Here is a 23064-nt window from a genome sequence, read left to right as displayed (position 1 = left end):
TTAGAAGAAATGTTGTGTCAGAATTTTCAAATAGTCAACCAGTTTGAATAAAAGTTGTATGATTTATTTATACTGTTAAAATTGAATTATTCATGAGATTGAATGAATGATATTTGTTACTATGGTTATTGAATTCCATACACGTTGCGAGTTTTAATGAATCAAATTATAGCATGACATGTTGAATGTTTAAGAAAAAAATAAAACTACAAATTAAGATTTAATTGACATTGGAAATTATTCCATGAAAGGAAGGATATAAGGAAACACAAAGATAAAATATGATCTTGAGATTTCGTTCTAAATGTATCTTTCCACTATTCCTCGGTTTCTTTTAATCTGATGTATCAGTATATGAATTATTTCTTTTCACACATTTTATTAAAAATTACAAACAACCTGTAGGTCCTGATCCTACATAATCTCTACCTAATAATTCAGGAGCAGGTCTTACACCCCTTTCACTAAATTTGAAAAGTTCATACATTTAAGCACATATAATTCATACCTAACGGAGGAAAACAAAAAAGGAAACTCACATTTCATCTATAGCTTTAACTAAATCATAATTAATTTCATCCGTTACATTTGAATCACTTTTATAAGCTGGATGAGAAGTAATGAAATTTCTAATCCAAGTAGCAGGAGTTACTAATTGACCTGATCATCCATAAAACCATATTAGTTTTACCCAAACGCATATCCCAATCCAATGGTTTGACGATCGACTTACCTTTTGCTCTATATTTAATTAAATCCAAATATCTTCTCAAATCGCATTTTGTACAAACATCAACATTCAATGAATTCAAATAAGCGTTAACTAAACCCATTAATCCAGGGAATGATCTTCCATCACCATTTATAATTTCATCTAAACTCATTTCAGGTGCTTCATCAATTTCTTCCGGTTCAATTGGTGATGAACATGTTGAAGATGATCTACTTGTACTTTGTTTTGAATAATTTCCATTAGAATCATTGGGTAAATGAACTGAATGTCTTGGTGAAACACTTATAGGTGTAGAAGAGTTAGGGGGTGAAACTGGTCTAGAATTTAAATCAAATCTAGATAAAGGTTTATCTTCTGGGAAAACATGTTTACGGAAATAAAATGATTGAGATGTTGATGCTGATCTTTCTTGTGCTCTTTGCATATTCTCATCAACCTGAACAGTAAGTTTCAGACGATCAGCAATAAATCAGACGGGTTTGGCATCCATATGTGATGTGGGTATTACACTCACCTTAGAAATAGGCATATAGAAATTAACATTGAAACTCAAAATTGCCCTAGTCAAAAGTACGATGAAGATACTGAATGCGGCATTCTCAAAATCGGTAAGTTGAACTTCCATCGATCTGAATTCGACTCTCCATCCAATTGGTGAATTGACAGGAGGTGGTTTGAATCGAATGGTTTGCCAGTTCGTAGATTGGATATTTTCAAAGTGATCCATTGATGATTCGTCATCTTGATCTATCGTTTCTGAAAATTGGACTAAAGGATCACGGATGAACAGATGGGCGATGTGTGATGAGAGTTTATCATCAAGGCCTACACCATACGGATATCAGCATATAATTGCGAAACGATTTGAAGAAGGGTTCTCTTGTCCTCATCCGAAACTCACCGTGATCCAATAACCTTCTTCGGATTGCTTCATTTAAAGGTGCATCGACATCATGGTATTCTGGTTTATTCCTCTCATCGTTAGATAGATATAACGAGACGGAATCATAACGAGATTTAGGTATTCGGTATTTATCATTCTTTAAAGGCTGAGAATGCAAAGCATCAACACTTATGCTTTGCAATCCGTCTTTCGTCAGAGAGCCAGACTCACCTTCACCCCCCTCTCTTCTTCTGTCCTATCATCAACCGATGCAGCGATGACATTCCATCTAGCATCCACATCTGCTAATTGACCTCGGAAAGCTGGACTTGCCGCCGTTAGAGCGAGCTATCCCAAGCTATGAGCTTAATTCGGCAATTATAATCACCAGGCATCAAATTTACTCACCATGATTGGTGCTATAGGTACCAAAGCATCGTAAACATTTCTAGCTTCATCCACATTCCAAGCTTGGAAAGTTATTTGTAAACAACAACAGCCCATTCCGAAAGCCATCGCATCCATATGTATGTAAGGTGTACCAGGAAGTGGTTTCGCAGGAGCTATAACAGATTATTCTGTCAATCAGCAATTTCCACTAAGTACAGACATATATCATTGTGAACATTTCAGTATGACTCACTAGCATGACCATTTGAGATTGAGCTTTTCATACCATCTGGAATTACTGTATTTTCATCTATAAATAGAGGCACCCTTATATCTACTTTGCTTCCTCTTCTTGACCGGATATTTGCAGTCAAAGTTCTGAAGACGAGGGGTCATGTTAAAAACATCTTGATGCTTGGTGATAATTCTGTACTCACGGAAATCTCGCATGGGGGTTGGTCAATAATTCTCCCACATATTCACTCCTACTGCTACTGTTCTCAACATCAGGACTAGTCTCAGGATCCGTAAAATTCGCATTTGATACACCTAATCTGGGCCATGCAGTGAGAGTTATGGGTAGTTCATGTTTCTTCAAGTGGGATCGTATAATCTGACGTCTGAATCGCATATCTGCTTCTACTGATACTAGTGCAGTTGGATTCCCAGAAAATGGGTATCCAGGAGTTGATTCAAGCATATATCTTCCATATTCTGGATGAAAAGTTGGGATAGCAGTACTGAAAGAAATCTGTGATCAGCCAACATGTACAAGAAGGCGAAACGAAATGAGCTCACCATCCTTCTGGCTTATATTTGTCCAATGCAGGATCAAGAGTAACGCTTTGTAATTTGGTCAAAATCTCAGTTTGCCTCAAACTCAAAAGGACTTTCTTCTCTTCATCATGAAATGAAGCAACCATGTATTCGATCTACATCATGCCGGTTTGGTTAGCTTGAACAATCGAATGACCCGCTGCACGATGATTAGGTTACCCACCTCATCTCCCCATAGCAACCCCTTGCCCGTGTTATCCTTCCATCTATCCCAAGTTTTAAGGAATTGAGTTATACCATGATCCCTAATATGTTCCGCTAAGGGCTTGGTCTCCTCCCAATTTAACGGAGTACCTAAAGCTAGTAGACCCATTATGTGACTATCCTACAGCAGCTTCCAGCTGACACGGCGGTTCTTGTCTTTCTGCTACAGAGCCCAACTCGACGGGAAAGGTGAATTGTGTAAAAGTCGATATCGGAGATGAGCGGATGATCGAAATTTGGGAAATTTCTGATCCTTTGTCTCGCTGTTCTGTAATCATGTAAGCATGTGATGTCGAAGCCAGTCAAATGAGCCCAGGAGCTGCACGAAAGGACCCATCCCTTCAAACAGAGAAAGGATCGGGATACCGTCCGTCTGCTTAGGAGGTATGACAAGCAGGAGAATATTGACTTACAATAGATCCTCTTTTCAATCAAGAAGAGGTCGAATAAAGGCCCGAGATTCCTGTGCAGATGTCCTCAAGCGGATCGAGAGCAGGATAGATCTCCGGGTCTCGCTGAAGATGGTCGTCGGGGTGGACCAAGTCAGACGAGTGTTTGTTGAGGAGCCAAACAACGAAATCAATGGTGATCTAAACGAACAGTATACCAGTGACGTCGGAGGAAAAAACCCTAAGAAATCTCGAAAAATAGGTGATTTTTTGCGTGATTGTTATTATTCCGGTAATTTTGGAAAGAGATAGCCTCCACTTCTGACATGAGCTGACAAATATTCGAGTTAGTAACACTTACCGCTGATCAGAATTTCCGATGTTTACCGATACGATAATAAATCGATATTTTAAGGAGGTTTATATACCTTGATCATTCTTATCTATCGATGCGTCAATGACACAAACCTTTTAGGGTTACAGATAGAGAAATCTTCTTTCTCAGGATATTTTTGCCAAGCACCATCTCAAAGAATCTAATAATTATCGATTGCGTTATCTTTGTTCATCGATTATGTTTGCAGAGAATAAGCTCACGATGGGTCAAAGGAGGGTCATGGTATAGAACCAAACTCAAAGATCCCTTATGGAGATAGTGGTGAGCTATATAAATCTAACGCGCGGCAATCAGCACACTCATAGATATACACCACTCACGGGCCCTCAGACGACTCTATACCACGTCGTAAACGCTCCAGCTTTTATCAATTTCGATTCTTCATTATGATTACAGCTCTAAAGCAGATGTATTCTCTACATTCTACCGTTACACAACCTGTGTGCTGTGTCATCCGAAGGTGTAATCAGGTTATATGAGCAAATCCACAACACGGCTTCCTAGTCAATGTTGACATCCTTTGACAACGCTCGAACCCCTTTGTTCAAAGGTTGATTCATCATCTACTACTCAACTCTGCTTTAATTCTATTCGCTTTATTTGTAATCCATATGCAAACAATTACATTGAACATTTACCACTTACCATTAACCATTAACAATTGACCATTAACCAACAACAGGCCTTCGAGTTAACGATCATATCAAAGCATCCAATCATTAATTCAATCATACTCTAATCTATCAATAAATCATCGCACGTCAAAGTCACCTAATACCTCAACTATTCGCCGAACTCAATCTCATTCATCCTCTGTCATCGATAATAAAAGGTCCGGCAAAATCACTTATTCAACCTCAATACGCTGAAAATTTGATCACTATAATTCATTGTAAGATAATTAATCTACCCCTACAAGATGTCAGGAATCGGTATAGATCCACCTGGTGCACCTCGAGATGCTGGTTAGTAAGATTTGTACCTCCTTTCCTGAAGCGTACAATATACTGACGGCTGTGAGGTAGCTATCACTATCGGTCCATTCAAGCCATCGTGAGTTTCAAGTACACAAACCTTCGTCAGACTGATGACGGTTGATCATTTCGCAGGCGACCAGGTTATGGACCAGTACGTCCTCTTTTGCACCTTCTCACCGCTTCACCTTTTCCGCCACCTCCTCATGCCTCCTTCCGTCATACCTAGCCTAGATCTGTAATCGCCTTACTGAGTGAGAATACAGGTGCTATCGTATCTTCAAGCTGCTCAACTCGATACCCCTCTGAAAATTCATCCGCTCCTTCAACTCAGAACTTGGGACGCTAAACCGTATGCAAAGTATTTGGCGTGGAATGTAATTGAGGTGAGTCAAGAGTAACACAACTTGACTGATGGACGGAGTGGCGATTGAACAAGATGTTGAGAAACCGGAGAAGGGATCAACGATGAAAAGACCGAGGAGAAGCACGGAGAAAGCGGTGGTATTGGGACGGAAAACGACATAGGTTCATCACTTGCGAATTAATGGTAGACTGACAGTGGTGTTTCTCAGCACCCTATGTTTGCTGCTATTTGGATAGATTATGATGGTGAGTCCCCGAAAATATCCTCCTTGTCGTGATTGGTCACTAAAGAAAACGCTCGATAAGATACCGAGACGGTTAGTCAACCTCATGAGTTGGAATTATCTTATTTATGCTGAATCATCTCTGCGATCCATTGGAACTGTTTAGGAATGTAAGTTCGCAGAGCCCTTTCAAGGGGTAACAAGCTTATATGTAACATTTACATAGGGATCAAAGAACGTGGGCAACCGGCCACTTCGCCGATCGTAGAAGAACTGAATATAGGACATGTTGAAACCGGTTGGTCGATCAGAGTGAGGAATCGTATGGTGAGTCTGAAGGCAAGGAGGACTGTCCGTACTGACTGGAATGTACAGGGAATAACGTGCGAAGATGTCTTGTTCGCTATGTAAGTTTAGTCTCCAGTCCCACATGCAAGCCAAGTCCGCTTACAATAAAATCAAACAGCTACGATTTCTTTGCGTCTCCGCGTAAGTATCCAGTCGAAGCCGCTTCAATACGGGATGCTAATAATCTTGTTGCAGTGTATGTCGATGAATTAGGAGAGATGCGTAAGTCTTTGTGTGTGATACGGGAGGGAAACACTCACCCGCACAATTGTCGATGGAACAGATCCTCGAGCTGTGAGAATAAGTAGGTATCTGTAACGCAGGTCGTTCACAGAGCTGAAAACCATATGCTGATCAAAATTGCACATAGTGGAGCAACAATAGTATGTTCTCGGTTATCGCGTCAGCAAATCAGTATGAATTGGTCAGCATATACTGATTTGATAATCTAGTTTCGAGAAACGCAGAATGGGGTTCTTCGAGTGAGATTTTGCCATCTTCTTGCCATATAGCTGTGGAATGTGCAAAAGCTGATTTCAAGCTGTCATGTAGCTTGATGGAAGGGTATCGTAAATCAGATGCATTGGTGAGTCTATCAGCCATGTTGCTCGCCAAAATGCAAAAAGAATAGCCGCTGATGAGGAGTGAGAATTGATAGCTTGGGGCTACATATTTCGATGGGTGAGTGCGGTCCATGCGACTTGGCTTCTTCCTCGCCACTCCTGCAATTCCGGTCGCTTCATCCTTGTGCGCACCTCTTCCGAAGTATCTCTGGTCCCACATACTCCCTCGTTCGTAGTAATTCATTGGTGCATCATTCTCCGCAAAGAACGTATTCTTAGACATTTTTTCACGCTTTAGAATTCATAATGACCAAGAAAGTGTCGAAAGATTGAAGAAGAAATACAATTTCCACTCTGCGAACTTACTTTTGCTTCGGTTGGGAAATTGTTAGTGACGAATTTATCATGCTGGGGTATAGGGTATATGGTGATCATTTATGGTATGGAAGAAATGCTTGGCAAGAATTTGCTTGCTTTGTGATTGGGCCTTCTGGATAGGCAGATAGTGGATATGACAGGCAGGAGATAAGCTACCTGATGATCCAATTGGGAAGTCTAGGTCAGGCTGGTGATAAGTGTTCTATTGTCTGTAGATATAATTCATTGCATACGATATATATACAGAAGTGAACTGAATGTTGAGATACTGGTTGACGGATGCCCCAACAATCTTAGCGATAGCTCTATCTCAGTATCTCAAAAGGTGTTGTCCCACATTATCAGCTCCATTCCAGCCCACCTACATCTCGAGACTATATGACTTCCTTCTATATCACAATCACAATCACGTCGGACGTATCCGACGTCGTAACCTCTCTTCACAAGCTAACAATCCACCCTCCTTTCGACTGGTGTTTGGACATCTGTACCTGATGCTTTTCGTTCAGCGACCAATCTGTAGATATTATACGCAACTTGATTCCGTGATTATTGAAGTAAATAAACAAAAGCCGATCATAACGGAGTATTTAGATCAAAATATTTTCATACAATTGACCGTTGAGCCAGACCAAAATATGGTGGTTGGATCATGACTCGAAAATCAACGATCAAAGTGAAAAGCCATTTCAGTTCTTTCCTTTTTTCTCCCCAAGGTAATAAGCAGATACATTGCTTAAATCAGCAAAAAGTGTAAGCTATGATCATTCACCCACTTAAAATATTGAAGACCAAAAAAAGGGATGAAAGTTATTGATAAAACAAAAAGCCACTTTTAAGGATGAAACCCCCACTTTTTATTGTAATTTCCCATCTCATCCCATCAAATCAATCAATCCAAAGGACCCTTTCTTCTTTACTCCCATCAAAAAAACAATATCGGGCGGATCAACCCTAACTACGTGAAGTAGACAAGGAAGGTAATTTGAATATGAATGTACGTATACAATGAGGAAGAAGTTTATTCGTTTTGTTTTTAGATCTTGGATAAAAGATATATAGAACAATATTGTAAGAAGAAAAATGAAAAATCTGTATTACTCAATAATATCCTTTCTAATCTTAAAATCAAGCCACCATTTTCTATTTATTGATAAAAGATTGGTAACTCATTTTGGATATAACACTTTGATCGTTACTTTACTTTTTTCCAAAATCAAAAGTGGAGTTGTGTTCTTGAGTGGGGTATAATACCTTGATAAAATGTTATAAAATCTTAATATCATTCTAGATTTTTTCAATTGTCTTGTTTTTTGTTTCCTTATGAGTGATGAAAATTGATTTCATATACTATCATTGTTGTTTGATTGATTCATTTAAGTAACGTGAGAAATAAGCTTAAACTTGATAATCTCTAAAATGACCGCTATAACAATAACGTACGTCAATTCATAAATCTTAAAAAACATTTTATTCGAATTCTAATATGATTTTTTAGTACATTATCAAATCCAGTATCAATAATTCATATTCCTATATCACTTATAGAAATTTATATAACTAAAATATATTGGACAATTGATAAATCTTTAGAAAAATCATTTGAATTTTTTAATTTAACTTGTAATCAAATTGAAGTAAGTTTTTTTTTTTAATTTTTAAAATCAAAAATCAATTGAATTAAAACATTGGATATATTTATTTAATACTTTTGTTTTAATAGATGGCAATTTTTGGTTCATTAGATTTAATAAATAATGAATGGTCATTAATTTCTTTTAAAGAAGAAGAAAAAGGAGAAAAAATTATAATTTCTAATAATTGGAGAGTATTTGAAATTTCAAGTGGTGATCAAGATGAAATTGGAAATTTTGGTTAGTATTTTTTGAACCCAAAAAAAGAAATAAAAACCTTTTTTTTCGAAATTTATTATTAAATCATTGAAATTTTATTGTTAATGATCTACTTGTTTTTGCTTACCATAGATTCTCCTCACCTACGTCATGTTTCTGCACCATTAGCGAAAGCTGGTATTTCAATTTTATATCAATCAAGTTATTTTACAGATTTCTTATTAGTAAAAGAAAGTGATTTCGAAAAAGCACATAGTATATTCGCTAATCAAGGATGTAAGAAATTCTCTAATACTTCTTTTAGTCCTTCCTTGATTAATGAACCTGATTTTATCTGTTCACACTTAGGGCAAGTTGACCCTTGTGCTGCACCTTCAACACGCCGTCGATCCCTCTTATCACCTTTGACTCCCTCACATTCGTCTTTCTCACCTCTTAGACCCGCCTCAACACCTACTCCAGAAATCACAGTTCTATCTTCTCCTCTAGCTTGTATAGGATATAGCAGATCAGCAGAAAATAGATTCGCAGAAAAGGTCAAAAAATTCTTAGTCTGGCCTGAAAGGTGTTGTCCTTCATCCAAACACACACATCATTTAATGTATGATGAAGATGATGGAACGGAAAGTGAAATATCAACAAGTCTATATATCGAAAAACCAAGATCTAGACCTTTTATTAGTTATACAAGGAACGAAGATGGGTCTAGTCTAGTGACGGAAGTCAAAGCTTTACGAATTATATTCAACGATGAAAACGATGATGAATATAGTAAAGCGAGCGAATTGATTCGATTCGGCGGTGAACTATTTCATGAAAATTATCAAGAGGGAGATGAAAATGAAGGTGATTATCATTCTCATTCAGAAGGGGAATCGATTTATTCAGTATCCAACAATGTCAAGGAATTCAGCGGACAATTAATTACACCTCCACCTGAGCGAAATAAATTGATTTCTCGAAAGGAAAAATTAGAAGATCACAATGTTCAACATGTTGATTATTCTTTACCTCCCACTCCGTCTGATAGGCATTTTGACCCTTTTGAAGAGGATACTCGATCTGAATATTCAGTAGGAGAAGTACCTATAAAGTGGTCTGGCAAAGATGTTTCAGGAAGATCAGAGAATGATGGAAGTATAGGTAAGAAAAGATGTTTACAATTGGATTTAAGGGGATTTAATGATTGGAATGAAGATGAAGGAGGTGCTTATCATTTGGGTGAGTTGAGCGTCCTCCTGTTGAATTTACGAAAACATGCTGATGTTAAATTTTGGGAATAGATAAATCGGGTCTTGTTACTAGATTTTCGGATTTGTTAACTTCTTCTTCTAAACCGATCAGAATGTTATATTCATCAACTTTTCATACTGCAAATATACTTGTTGAAGCTAGAGATGTGAAAAAAGCTAAAAGCCTATTGGAACGAAAGAGGAGATCAGTAGAATGGAATTGATCCCTTCAAAAGCAAGGATGTTCTTCCATTTCCCATCTAACCTCACTATTCATATTTTATCGTATTTCTAAGTTGTAAAGGATTTTGTTGATCGGATTCATTGTTTATCAAGTTTCTACACGTGCTAAATGTATTCGGATGGTCATTCATCTAATTCAGAACCAAAATGACTATTTTCGGTTTTCGGAATTCCAACTATTATTCCAAGACGTATCCAATCATCCCGAGCGCAGTCCTCTTGTTACTCTGAATAATAATTCAAAATTGGTCGCGATCATTATTTGCTTCAATCAAAGGTTGATTGGGGTTTATCCCATCTTTGTTATTAGCCAAGATTCCAATTTGACTGAGACTCTTGTGATCGATGAATGGTAGAGAGTGACCCCCGCAACGCCAAGTTCAGCCGAGGTATACAAAGTCATTGATTTAAGCTGCGGCTTTTATAACGCCTCTTCCTTAAGAATGAAGGATTTCTTCTATTCATCTCATCTAGTCATTTGCTAAATCTACGCGTTCAAGTTTAGTTTACCCTTTTGATCGGAGAATTATATTGAAATGATTATCGAATGAAATCAGGGTAAATTAAACATTTTCTATTGAATACTCGAGTAGATTGGAACGCGACGCGTTTCTCGTTGTTTTTTCAGGTTTAATTTTTATCAAAGTGTGTGAATAGGTGTATGTACATGTGTTTCAACGTGTTTGACTTTTTATCAGAAATACTTGTTGACTGTTTTTCTTCGTTTGTATCCTAAATTCAGGCTCTTCTTTCAAAAATAGAGGAATAGCCAACAGCTTCAATACCTCATCAAAAATCCTTAATAATCTCTACCCTGTACCCTGTATTTCTCGTTGAGAGAATCCCTCTTACCCTCGAAAGATTGACTTGTTTATCAATAACATCAAATTCATATACATCATCATCATAAACATTGATTTCTGACGAATTGACTTCATCATCCAATCTCGTCATCACACACCCATCAATTCACGCGTAGATCTCTTTCTTTCCTTCTTTCTTATCAAAGTGTATTCGACAAATATCGCTAGACGAATGATTGTCATCTATATAAACATAGCCACAGATCAGTGATCGACCTCGATAATAACGCGCTTCGAATTTCGAGAATCTCATCAACTTCCCACACATCAATCAACATTTATCACTTGCACAGCCATAGAGACGCCACTGAGCTCCGGCAGCTCAATTCACTGTTCTTCTGATCATTGCTGGCAATACAAATCGTCTCAACCCCTTTTCTCCTTGTCAATGCCATCTAAAACTTCAGTACCTGTTTTTCACCCGGATCACCCACACAATCGTCAACCTTACCCCTTATATGAATCTCAAACACCTAACCAATATCATAATATACCAGGTGGGGAAACCCGAGGGATGCTCTCTCAACATCTACAAAGGGGGAAATATCGGGAAGATGGTTTGAGTGATTCGGAAAGTAGTTTGTCACCTAGTCCAGGTAACAAGAGTCGATGCTTTTGCGGAAATTCAACGCAAGACGGTGGAATATATTGTAGTGTCTGTGAGTAATCCAAACTTCATGTCCCTATTATGACAGTGCGCTGACGTGACTTCAACAGCTTGTGCACGATCAGACGCATTCTCTTCATTATGCTATAAACCTGGTACACAGTCAACCGAATCTTTGATACATACTGGTCCTGCTCATCCACAACATCCGTCAATAGTATCAGCTATATCCGCATCATTATCACGAAATCCCTCTTCAGCGTCATCGACTTCAATCGCTTCATCGTCATCCAACCAAGATGGCGGAGATTGGAACGCATCACATTATAGACGATTGGCTCAAGCTGATTTACGTCGTCAAGAACGTAAAGAAGAAAGAAGAAAACGTAGAGCAGAGGGAAGTTTAGCAAGTTCAATAAGTACAAGTAGAAGTACAATGATGTCTATCTCATCTTCCGCTTCGAGATCTATTCCGGATTTAATTGGTGGTCATTCTAGAAATCCATCAATAGCAAGCTCAATCACTTCCATGTCCTCCTCAACTTGGGGACTAGGTGGAAGTCTATCTCGAAATCCTTCATCAGCAAGTACGTCTTCGAGGAAAGGCGGAGCGGGTTATGGAGGAAATGTGAATATAGGTGCAGCGATAATGGAGGATGAAGATGAAGAAGAATGGCTTCAATCTGAATTTGCTCAACCTTCAATACCAGCAGTCCCACTCTCTTCAGCTAAACGCCCGACACACTCACGTTCAGGAAGTAAGACAACTTCAAGTAGGAAAGGGAGAAAACATACGCCAGATCCATTACCTTTTGGTATGGGTAAAGATATGAGGGATGTGTTAGAGGAGATTATCCAAATGGAAAAATCATTTTTGGTTTCGGATAATGAGACTGAGGATAATGTGGATGACGATGATGATAAGATGTCACAAAATGGTACAAGTCAACCCGCTGGACTATTTACAAGTCAATTTGGTGGACCACCTAGAACGCCTAGTCCAGTTTCAACCTCAAAGCGCAGAACTTCAATAGCGCCTGGTGCGCCTATCAGAGGACATAGATCTGCCTTATCGCATTCCGCTTTACCACCTCCTTCGCCTAATGTACGCAATCCAAAACCTCAAAGACCACCTTCTCTTATGGGATTACACCAATCATCCTTATCCGAGTCTCATACTGCACTTTACCTCGCTACTGCATCTCCCGTTGCACCTGGTCCAGGTCGACGCTCAGCATCTCCAAAATTGGAATATCGAAAATCTATCACTTTTACACCTGATGCAGCCGGACCATCAATCTCATTCGATTTACCAGCTCCAAAGAGAATGTTTGATTCGCCTTCAGGTACTATTACACCAATGGGAGGAAGAAGAAAACTCAATCTGACTCCTCAAGCTGTACATCCTTCTATGGACGGATGGAGATTTCCAGCAGGAGCAGGAGGAAATGGTGGATCAAATATGGCTACTCCAACTAGACCATCTCAATCACAATTCCCTAATGAGCCACAAGTAGATGTCGATACTACAATAGAACCAACTTTACTTTGGCCTTCCCAACCACCAAATTTACAACCTGCTTTATTCCCTTGTTCGCCAGCTGTCGAAACTCCTGAATTTCAAGGTATGAGTAGATTAGCTAATCAACTGGAAAAAAGGGATAGTCAAATATCTGCACCTGGAAGTGGTATGAGATTAGGTGAATTACTTGGTAGTGGAGATGAATCTATGGAAATGGAAGTTGAACAAGATGAAGAAGATGAATCAACAGAACAAGGTCATAGTGAATTAGGAGCAAGAATGATGGGATATTTACCTGTTTTTCTAGAAGCTGAAGGATTTAGAGTTGGAAATGGGAATGTAAGATGGTAAAAGAAAAGGATACGAATAATTATCGATTTATTCACGCGCACACCAAAAAACTTAACACTCATTTAATGATATTTACGAACTTTTACGCTTTTTCTTACTTTACTTTGCTAAAATATGAAAATTTTAGGATATTGTATATCATACGCTGTGCGAAAAATCTTATACAATGGAAAAAAATTAGAAAGAGAAATTTTTGAAAAAGAAACATATTCATATTGTATATATATACCATACTATATCATATCATATCATTTTGCATTTTTTTAATATTCGAAGTTTTCATATGTTAAATTTCCATTTTGTAAAGCTTAATTACTAAGTTGTTAAATTATGCATTAGATCTTGGAACAATATAATAAGTTCAGAACTCATTTGATCACAAAATCGAATATATCATGTATCTCTTTTGAAAATCATAAATATCATTCCTTTGTTTATAAAAAGGTAAAGGTATATATATATATATATATATTATATGTTTGAAAGGAAACCTTTTTCCTATAAATAAAGGTAATATTTTCTTGTAATCTCCTCCTTTTTCTTTTCTGATATTTTAATTGAATATGTAAAGGTGTGTATGTGTTTAAAAAGACAAATACGACGAATATAGAAATAATATAGAAAATTGAAGGTATATTCATTTATCATTTAAGATTGATGTTATCTAATGGGAAAAAAAGACTTATGATTTGATTCGAATGATCAGAAAAGGAAAGAACAGAAAGTGTTGAAAAGAATTTATTAATGATTTGTTGAAGTGAATATCATTATTGGCCTTTGACGGGCGAACTATAGTAAACATAAAGTAAGCAGCTTTTCGTCCAATGCCAAATTGAGAATACTGAGGGAGAACCAAGCTGAACGCACCCCAATTACCTTTACCTATACCAGGGCTACATCAAAGGTCATCATACGTCAACTTGTTTCAGATATGGCAAGAGAGCCATTATTGATTAATTCGGTACTGTAAAAGTAAAATCCAAAACATGTCAAATGGAATAATCAATAAACTACTTGAATCTAGAGATGAAAAAATTCATCTGACTCATGATCAAGATTCAAAAGATGAAGATTGGTTTCAAGTACATTCAAGTGAGTCGTTGTAAAGATTATCCATTTTATTATTTCTGTTTTTCCTTTTCTTTTTTCTTTTCTTCTTTTGAAACTAATTTCAATTGAATCTGTTGTTAAAAATTGATGTATCCACTGACAAATAATCTAATTTCTTATTCTTTTTTTTCTAGCCAAAGTACTTTTAATTTTCGGTTCTATTGGAATTGTAATCATTTTAATTTGTTTTTATTTTTTATTATCCAAAGAAGGAAATGGAAATAATAAAAAAAAATCAAATTTTATAAAACTTTTTGATATTAATCGTTTCAATAAAGGAAAATCTGAAAATAAGAATTTAGATTCAAATTTATCTTCTTCTTCTTTTAAAAAAAGGAAATTATGGAGAAAAACAACTTATTTAATAAATTTAAAAAAACAACAAGAATTACAATTTCAAAATTCAAAAAATAATTTAAATTTTAATCTTAATTCTGATTTTAGATTAAAAGAATTTCCAAAAGGTTGGGAAATTATTAATCAAAATAATTTATATCAAAATTCATCTTTACTATCATCATCATCATCATTATCACATTTAAGACAATTTAAAAATATTCAAAATTGTAATAATCAAAATTCAATTCAAAATTTCAATTTTGATTTTCAACCTAAATTATTTTATGATAATTCTTCAACTTATTTTCCTTGTGATAATTTAAGATTATCTAAAGATTCTTATATGATTTATAATAATAGACCTAAATCAAGTTATATACCTTTTAATCCTATTAATGAATTAATATATCCACCAAATATTAAATCACCTATAACTAATTATAGAAGATCATATATTAATCAGATGTCAAATGATCCTATTTATCTTGAAGATTTGAAATCAACACATAAACTTAAGAGTAAAAATTCAATTCACTCTATTGATTCTGGATTGAGAAAAAGTTATTATCCGAAATCACCTGCTTCTACTTATATACCACATAAAGAATCAAGGTATGAGTATAAGGATGATGAAAATAAGTATAATCACTATGATCAACGAAATCAGTATAATCGGAATAGTCAACATCAATATCAATATCAAAACTCTCCAAATGATTATCAATATGATCAACATCGGATAAATCATGATCATTCTTCAAGGACATCATCGATAAATCAAGTTGAAGAGTATGAAAAGCCACATCAAGAAGATTACTCTAATCCTAAATCATCTTCTATTTCAATACATCATCTTTCACCTATTATCTCTCATATGCAATCACCATATACTCCTCCCTTAGAACGGAATTCAGAGTTTGAGAGAGGACCGCCTGCAATAGGTTCAATTGAATTTCCTCAACCTAAACATTCTCCTGCACCTTATACATTATCTTCAACTTATTCTTTCCCACCTGAATTTGGTAATTCTAGCCCAACGATCAACTTTAGGTCTTCTGCTCAACCAACGTTGAGCTCGATCCAGACGTTTGATAATCAAGATAATACCAGAGGTGGAAATAGTCTTGATATAGATGAAGATGAAGGAGATTTGAGTGATCCTTATTCACCTTCTAGAATTGAGGTAAATACGAAATTGAATTCTGGTAATATTTATTCACCATCATTATATTCTAAATCTTCAAGAATTTCTAATATGCCAAATTCAAATGACATTTTAACAATTGAAGAAGGTAAATCTAAAAACAGGAACTCAGGACCTAGTTTAAGTCAATCTTCAAATGATAATCCATCACCTAATTTTCCTCCACCTATATCTTCAGTTTCAACTACTTTAACTAATTATAATGATGCGCAGGATAATCAATCCCAAGATAGTCATTCGTCAAATTCCTCTTCAACTATCTTACACAGAATATCTAGAGTTAAACCTCCTTCTTTATTGAAATCCACGTTACCCTTGAAATCACCTATACTTAAATCACCTAGTCCATTGAGATATTCAAGTACATTTGATGGAATTGACGATTTACCTTCTTGGATGAAAGCTGATAGTCCGCCTTTACCAGTTGGAGATGTAAGCAAGTAGGCAGGCATATCAAGAGTGATTCCGAAGGATTAAGAATTGATATATCTAACGATTGAAGTGTTTAATTGATATCAAATTTGAGGATTAGGCGGTTGGTCTCTTTTTAAAAGGTATTTTTCATAAAAATATGTACAGATCCAGGCGATCATTTTGTATTACAATCCGTATGTAAAGGTAAAGAATTTTGATCAGGCAATGTGGATCTTGATTTTCGATGAAGAAGAACCTGCGAATCCAGGTATACGATAGTTCATGCTATATATATATATATATATAACCTGATTTGCTTCGAAAGTAAAATTCATCAAATGAGGAGATGGAAGTCAACATTCCGCAAGAAGTAGAAAATTCTTCTGAACGATCGAAGACATTCCTTGAATGCTTAACGTAATTAATAGAATGATCGACCAAGCCACATGTAAGTAAAAAATGGGCTAAGAGATTTTCCGTCATGTGTTTGTGTAGTTTTCCCGAAAACTAAGGGAAGACGATCGTATTATTATTTTGAGATTAAACGCGTTTCTTTGATTTCGTTCGTTCTATTATTGCTTTCTGATTTGACTATTTTCGCTATCTATATTCTTCAGCTTATTTGAAGGTAGATTGTCAAGTAGCATGATGGTCATGAAGCATCACAATGTCAATGACAATCGTGCGTAGGAGTCAATATTGTAGGAGAAAGGACATTTCCACGTGGTTCCTCGTCGTCATGATAAGATGTCTCTCGCATTAACCTTGAAATTCAACACAAAGGACACTTAAATACAGGTCAACACACGTCAACCATCAAATGCACACACATTGACAATAACATGCATAATAATACATCGCAAAACGCACTGACCATTTAAGAAGGATTTCAAGCTTTTGTTACTAATGCTTATTGTTTATTGTCTATTATCTTTCTTCTAATATCCTCATTCTCATCAGCTTTCTTTCCGACTTCACGGCTCTGTCGCAGCACTCCTTATAGTAACAACTGAAGATAGGCAGATGAGTCTATTGATAACTAGCTGATAGAGGATTCGCCACTCGCTTTCACTGAAATCATCAAGTCCAACTTCTATCCAAAATCATCATCATCATACGAGTTCATCGATCAATCACAATTAACCAATTGAAATAATTCCACAATAGCCTCATTTATTTCATACATTCCTACATCTTGGTATACTTCAATTACAGGTCAATCACCTTGGCAATCACCTTTTCATTACTTTTTACGTGCTTTAGCTCAAGCAAACAAAATGCAATATTACAATAATCCAATGATGGGTGGTGGAGGAGGAGGAATGATGGATCCTAGAATGCAACAGCAACAACAACAAATGCAAGGTATGAATGGTATGAATCCTATGGGAATGGGTATGGGTGGAATGCCTGGTATGAATGGGATGCCTGGGATGCCTGGAATGCCTGGAATGGGTAATTACGGCCAAGCTTATAGACAACTTGTAAGTCTTGGTTTCGTTTGAACAAACGAGTGGCAAGAAACTTATTTGTACCGTTTGTAGGGTTACGATTATACTTTACCTATTTCAGGGTATAAACCAGAAGCTGGATGGGGAGCTTGGGATCTGGTAAGTGACCATTTTGTTCATCTTCCATACACTGAGTTCAGCGACCCCACTAATTACCACAATACTCGTTATCTGAGGCGGAGAGACATTATGCTGACTCAGGCATCTGATACTTTATCTTTCTCCTCGTCCCCCTCATCACCCTCAATTTCGCTCTCAGGCAACTGCTCAATACGATGGAGGAAGACTTGAAAGATCATTTTTCGATAACATTGTACGTATATTGAGAGAATATCAATTCTTGAAAAACAAGTATAAAACCCAGCAAGGTAAAGAAGGCTCATATGAAATTGATCCAAACTTTCCTGATAAACAGATTTCAACATTGACTAACTTCTTCGCGAGTCGACATCTATCCGAAGAGTCTGCTCGACAAGCCCATTATAGAGTATATCATAAACTTGATGGAGTAGATGCGGGAAACAAAACCCTCGGAGGGGCTGCTGCTTATCAATCATACCTGTGAGTATGAGCTGAATCTCAGAATGGCAACATCAAGCTGATGCGGAGTTTTTTGCAGTATCTGGGATAGAGATCACTACACCGCTTTTCACTCGATGCCATCACAGGAGAACAGGGAACGACTCGTCGGATTAGCTGTGGCTGAACGTGAGTCAGATCCGTCTATTATCCTGACTGTTCTAGGATAGGCCAGGATATATACAGAGCTAAATACACACTATTTATACAACATAGTATTCAACATCTGGGACAAAGTCCAGCCTAGATCTTCTAGGGCAAACATCGAAGAGGCAGCTCAATACGCTGCCGCTACTGCCAAACATCTCTATGATAGGGTGAGCTTCCCATGCCACGTCCACATGTGCGGGCTAGCTCACGGTCCTATTATAGCATTACGATCTCTCTCACAATCACTCTCACAGGCGAGGTGGTTCTCGATATTACGGCTATGGAGCTGATAATGACAGTGACTCAGATGATGATAGAAGAGGTAGAAGACGAAGTTTCTATGGGAGTCGTGAGTAATCTGACAATTCAAGTTGATAGGCAGAGTTCGTATCTGATAGCTCAAGCAGAACAACCCTACGGAATGGGAGGAATGCAAAACCCGATGATGCAAGGCCCGATGCAAGGAGGAATGATGAATGGTGGACCTATGATGGGACATACTGGATTAGGAATGCCGGGTATGGGCATGGCACAACCTGGTATGGGTGCTTTAGGGATGCCAGGAGCGATGAGTGGCGGAGGAGGGATGATGAATCCTATGATGATGAATCAAATGGCGATGAATGGAGGAATGAACCCTGGGATGATGCAGCCTGGAATGATGGGAGGAATGGGGAATATGGGGATGATGGGTGGAGGACCTTTAGGTGGGATGCCAGGAAACCATGGACAAATGGGCGAAGCGCAAGCCGGACCAGTGAGTGACATTTGCTCGCTCTGCAATAGACCGCTGCGCCATGCGTGATCACGATTTCGTGTCACGATAAATCAACCTCGGTTCACAATGAATGCGCGATTGCCTATTTTCGCCCTTATTTTACGTCGAAGGCTTCGGAGCTTAGCTGAAAATCTTCTCTTCATAGGGAATGCACCCTTACACGTATCACAGTCAATCCGGAGTAGCCTATAACAATCAACCGATAGATCAGATGGGAAATCCCACTTTTCCTGGAGGTCCAGGAAGGAGTTGGTACGGCTATGGCCAGCAGAGGTATTTTTAGATGATTCGAGTGACCTGTTAATAGCTAGAGACCGGAATCAAGACGGTATCATGATCAGTGAAATGCAGAACGTGACTCTGGGAGGGCGCAGAAGTTCGAGACATAGGAGTAGGAAGAAAAGAGTATCTTTCAAGAACGATAAGGAACTGGTAGAAGTTATCGGCAGATCGAGACGTTAGTTCTGTGTATTGAATATTCTTTAATTCATATCTCATATTGCTCTATTGTATATGCACCTGAATCGTTTCAAGACACCATAAATCCGCAGGTGTTCCTGGATTAGCTGTATCATTTGGGCTTGACAGGAATGCATGAGGTTGTATGAAACGTGGAGATGAGAAAAAAATCGAGTCCCTGTTGACGGATCGTGTTGACCGAGCGGAATGATAATTTAATATGTAGTTTTGTAGAAACCGTGAGGCCAACTTCTTCCAAATGGATTAGTCTTGCCGACTACAGTATATATCGGGGATAATTAGTAACAAATTGATTAATATGATATTTTATGAATAAATTGAAGAACTTACCGAAACCACCTAAATCAGGTCTTAAAGGCATAGGACCATATTTTGGCCAACCATAATTAAATTTTTGTTGTTGATTACCGCCAATACCACCATCAGGTTGTAAAGGTAAACCATAAATACCTGTACCTCTACCTTCATTTAAAGCAATTAAAGCAGGTGGTAAATTCCATTCAGGTAAAGGAAATTCAGGTAAATTTAATGGAACATTTCCCCAATATCCTAATGAATTTCCACCTGATTGTATTGATAAATGTGGACCATTTAAATTTTCATTAGGAAAAAATGATGCTCCTGGATAAGTTGAATATAAAGGATGAATTGCGAATGCCATTTTAGACTAATGTGAATTGTGTTATGTGGTAGTTTGATGAGTTGATACGTGTTATTAGGGGTTAAGCGAATTTTAAAAAATGTCGATCGTTATAAGGATTGAAATTGTTAAGATGTACACATGTACAAGTATACTTGACCATTTTAGATTAGCCTAAAACAAAGCAACTTAGGACAAAGGAATAGTCTGATATTAGATCACTTGAACAATTCCACTGTTTGAAGGAAGAAGCCATTATCTTGTCTTACCGTCAATAACGTATAGACGCTATCAATCGAGGACAAAGGAGTAAGATATATTGTCACCGGGATTTGAGTAGGCAATTGAAGCAGTTCCTAAACTTTGCACATGATGTCAACAACACACTTGCAAAAAATATGAAAGATTCACTCGTAGTAGCAGTCTACGCTAACATTCATCTTTCTTTGATAATTTTAAACGTGAACATGGGTATTTTTGCTCGAGAAGCGCTTGTAAATTGAAATGATTTCGATAAACTAAAAAAAGCTATCATTACTCTATTCTTTGCTCTGTAACAGGAACTGAGGAATCATTCCTATTCATATTTCAAAGTAGATCTTCTTGATATTTTCCAGTCATGCGAAGGTAGCATTGCATGACGAGGTGAATTTGCATAATGAAATGAAATCTGATAATTGAGTATTCCGCGAAATAACTTTTTATCTTATCTCCCCTTTCAAAATTACAAAATCTTGCGTCATAAAAACCCTGAAGATGTCGTCATTAAAAAGCTTCGAGATTCTGATTATTTCATTATTCGTCACCTCTTGTCTTTCCCTTTTGTCAAAAGGTACGAGTGTCAGTGTCTAGTCTATAAATTTTGTGTTGAAGCGATACATGAACCGTGGAGCATAATCTTGGCTTTTGGCAAGTTCTCGGCCGTTTTGAAATTGGCGTAATACAAGAGGAAAATAAGCATCAAAGGTGTTTAAAAGTTCTGGAATCAACGAAATTAAGGAATTCCTTATAACTGCGGACTGAGATAATCATGACTCATAATGTGTTACTAGTAATTCTTTATTACATAGCTTTTAGAATTGTTTCGGACGTAAATCATTCTTTTATACCTCGGTTGTATACCTAATCATTTTGAATATTTACTGCTTAAACCAGCTTAACCCTTGTTCCTTTGTAACCATGAGTCCGTTGAACATCATCAATCATGACTCATATAAGGTATGGTCACGTCATGATCATCATTACTTAATGTGACGTGATATGAATCATCAGAGAGATCTTTCATAAGGAATGTCAAAGAAGGAAAATGAAACGTGAAGACATATATAAAGGTCAATCTGATTCAGATGAAGATCTTTCTTTCGATTCCTTAATAAATATCGTCTTACAAACAAACAAACTTATATTATTTACATTCAACGAATTTAAACTCATACAAGATGACTTCTCACTCAAATCATGACGAGTGAGTGGTACAATATCTTTAGACATGATCTTGAGCGAGTAGCTAATATCATGTTTCTCCTGTAGAGCTGCCGCAGCTAATGCTAAACCATCTATTGGTCAAAAGATCGGAGGAGGTCTTGAGGAAATAGGTAAGTTTATTCCTTGCAATCCCCTTACACCACATATGTCCTATACTTTACACGCCTTTAACAATGTTCAATTTTCACTTAAAAGTACTTCAGCTGATCTCTTTTCAAACTACTAGTCGGAAAAGTCACCAATAACCCTGGTAAAGTCGCCGAAGGAGAAGCTAAGAAACACGGTTACGCTGGACCTCCAGGTGGACCTCAAGGATACAATGAAACTTTGCACAAAGGTCAAAATCCAGGTGGTCCAACTGGTGAACATTCAATTCACCCAACTGGACAACATGGTGATCATAATCAAGGTAACACTGGTTCTCATGGTCATCCCGGTACCGGTGCTGGTCTTGCTGGACACGGTAATGAACAACAACGACAAGAAGGTTCAACTTTCGGTGGAAATCACACCAACACTCATTCCGGCTTAGGTGGAAATAACACTCATTCCGGTATCGGTGAAACTCATAACACTCATTCCGGTATTGGTGGTAACCATAGCAATGTTGGACATTCCGGTACTGAACCATTCGCACCTGGACAAGGACAACCAGGATTTGGTGGACATCCTCAACAACATTCATCGATTGGTGGATCACACAATAACGGTATAATTGGTGTAGGTGGTACTTCAGGACATTCTTTAGAAGGTCAACATTCTGGTGTAGGTACTGGACCAACTGGGCATTCTTCAGGTTTACCACTTGGTGAAGAAAGATTAGGTGGTGGTGGACCAGGTGGACTTGATGGTAGACATGGCCAATCTCATAATCAACATGGAGGTATCACTGGTGGTCCTCACGTAGGTGGACCTGGATTAACTGGTACAGGACATCACGGTGTGGGATCTAATGATCAAGGTCAACCTCCTTTCGGTGGACCAGGAAACACTACTAGTGAAAGATATTAAATAAAT

The 23064-nt window shown here is 37.4% G+C and overlaps 8 protein-coding genes across 8 annotated transcripts; 6 read left to right on the top strand and 2 right to left on the bottom strand.

The window, feature by feature from the left end:
- Positions 1 to 388: 388 nt before the first annotated feature.
- Positions 389 to 3156, bottom strand: I206_105009 (uncharacterized protein; the record flags this gene model as incomplete). Its single annotated transcript, XM_019154311.1, has 11 exons — positions 389 to 464; positions 540 to 660; positions 734 to 1169; positions 1248 to 1558; positions 1635 to 1782; positions 1848 to 1964; positions 2025 to 2179; positions 2260 to 2384; positions 2444 to 2746; positions 2805 to 2938; positions 3007 to 3156. 11 exons carry the CDS (start codon positions 3154 to 3156, stop codon positions 389 to 391), a joined length of 2076 nt encoding a protein of 691 aa, XP_019013051.1.
- Positions 3157 to 4752: 1596 nt separating this feature from the next.
- I206_105008 (uncharacterized protein) lies at positions 4753 to 6700 on the top strand (the record flags this gene model as incomplete). The annotated part of the gene is made up of 15 exons (XM_070203050.1): positions 4753 to 4798; positions 4859 to 4886; positions 4943 to 4961; positions 5074 to 5193; positions 5383 to 5419; positions 5624 to 5724; positions 5773 to 5804; positions 5864 to 5886; positions 5941 to 5967; positions 6029 to 6049; positions 6116 to 6128; positions 6198 to 6227; positions 6298 to 6331; positions 6404 to 6426; positions 6607 to 6700. The coding sequence occupies 15 exons, from the start codon at positions 4753 to 4755 to the stop codon at positions 6698 to 6700; spliced, it is 648 nt and encodes a 215-aa protein (XP_070059151.1).
- A 1405-nt stretch (positions 6701 to 8105) lies between these two features.
- Positions 8106 to 9995, top strand: I206_105007 (uncharacterized protein; the record flags this gene model as incomplete). Its single annotated transcript, XM_070203049.1, has 6 exons — positions 8106 to 8125; positions 8185 to 8323; positions 8410 to 8560; positions 8672 to 8815; positions 8888 to 9760; positions 9823 to 9995. The coding sequence occupies 6 exons, from the start codon at positions 8106 to 8108 to the stop codon at positions 9993 to 9995; spliced, it is 1500 nt and encodes a 499-aa protein (XP_070059150.1).
- Positions 9996 to 11265: 1270 nt separating this feature from the next.
- I206_105006 (uncharacterized protein) lies at positions 11266 to 13357 on the top strand (the record flags this gene model as incomplete). The annotated part of the gene is made up of 2 exons (XM_019154308.1): positions 11266 to 11536; positions 11595 to 13357. 2 exons carry the CDS (start codon positions 11266 to 11268, stop codon positions 13355 to 13357), a joined length of 2034 nt encoding a protein of 677 aa, XP_019013048.1.
- Positions 13358 to 14343: 986 nt separating this feature from the next.
- Positions 14344 to 16454, top strand: I206_105005 (uncharacterized protein; the record flags this gene model as incomplete). The annotated part of the gene is made up of 2 exons (XM_019154307.1): positions 14344 to 14449; positions 14602 to 16454. 2 exons carry the CDS (start codon positions 14344 to 14346, stop codon positions 16452 to 16454), a joined length of 1959 nt encoding a protein of 652 aa, XP_019013047.1.
- A 1247-nt stretch (positions 16455 to 17701) lies between these two features.
- Positions 17702 to 19725, top strand: I206_105004 (uncharacterized protein; the record flags this gene model as incomplete). The annotated part of the gene is made up of 8 exons (XM_070203048.1): positions 17702 to 17908; positions 17969 to 18034; positions 18195 to 18496; positions 18555 to 18643; positions 18731 to 18831; positions 18887 to 19013; positions 19063 to 19421; positions 19588 to 19725. 8 exons carry the CDS (start codon positions 17702 to 17704, stop codon positions 19723 to 19725), a joined length of 1389 nt encoding a protein of 462 aa, XP_070059149.1.
- A 391-nt stretch (positions 19726 to 20116) lies between these two features.
- On the bottom strand, positions 20117 to 20583 carry I206_105003 (uncharacterized protein; the record flags this gene model as incomplete). The annotated part of the gene is made up of 2 exons (XM_019154305.1): positions 20117 to 20178; positions 20253 to 20583. The coding sequence occupies 2 exons, from the start codon at positions 20581 to 20583 to the stop codon at positions 20117 to 20119; spliced, it is 393 nt and encodes a 130-aa protein (XP_019013045.1).
- Positions 20584 to 22001: 1418 nt separating this feature from the next.
- I206_105002 (uncharacterized protein) lies at positions 22002 to 23058 on the top strand (the record flags this gene model as incomplete). Its single annotated transcript, XM_019154304.1, has 3 exons — positions 22002 to 22027; positions 22093 to 22157; positions 22274 to 23058. 3 exons carry the CDS (start codon positions 22002 to 22004, stop codon positions 23056 to 23058), a joined length of 876 nt encoding a protein of 291 aa, XP_019013044.1.
- Between the last annotated feature and the right edge of the window lie 6 nt (positions 23059 to 23064).

Source organism: Kwoniella pini, chromosome 6, assembly GCF_000512605.2.
Source record: "Kwoniella pini CBS 10737 chromosome 6, complete sequence".
In the NCBI taxonomy this organism is placed as follows: Eukaryota; Fungi; Basidiomycota; class Tremellomycetes; order Tremellales; family Cryptococcaceae; genus Kwoniella; species Kwoniella pini.
This window is presented reverse-complemented; position numbering and strand designations above follow the sequence as displayed.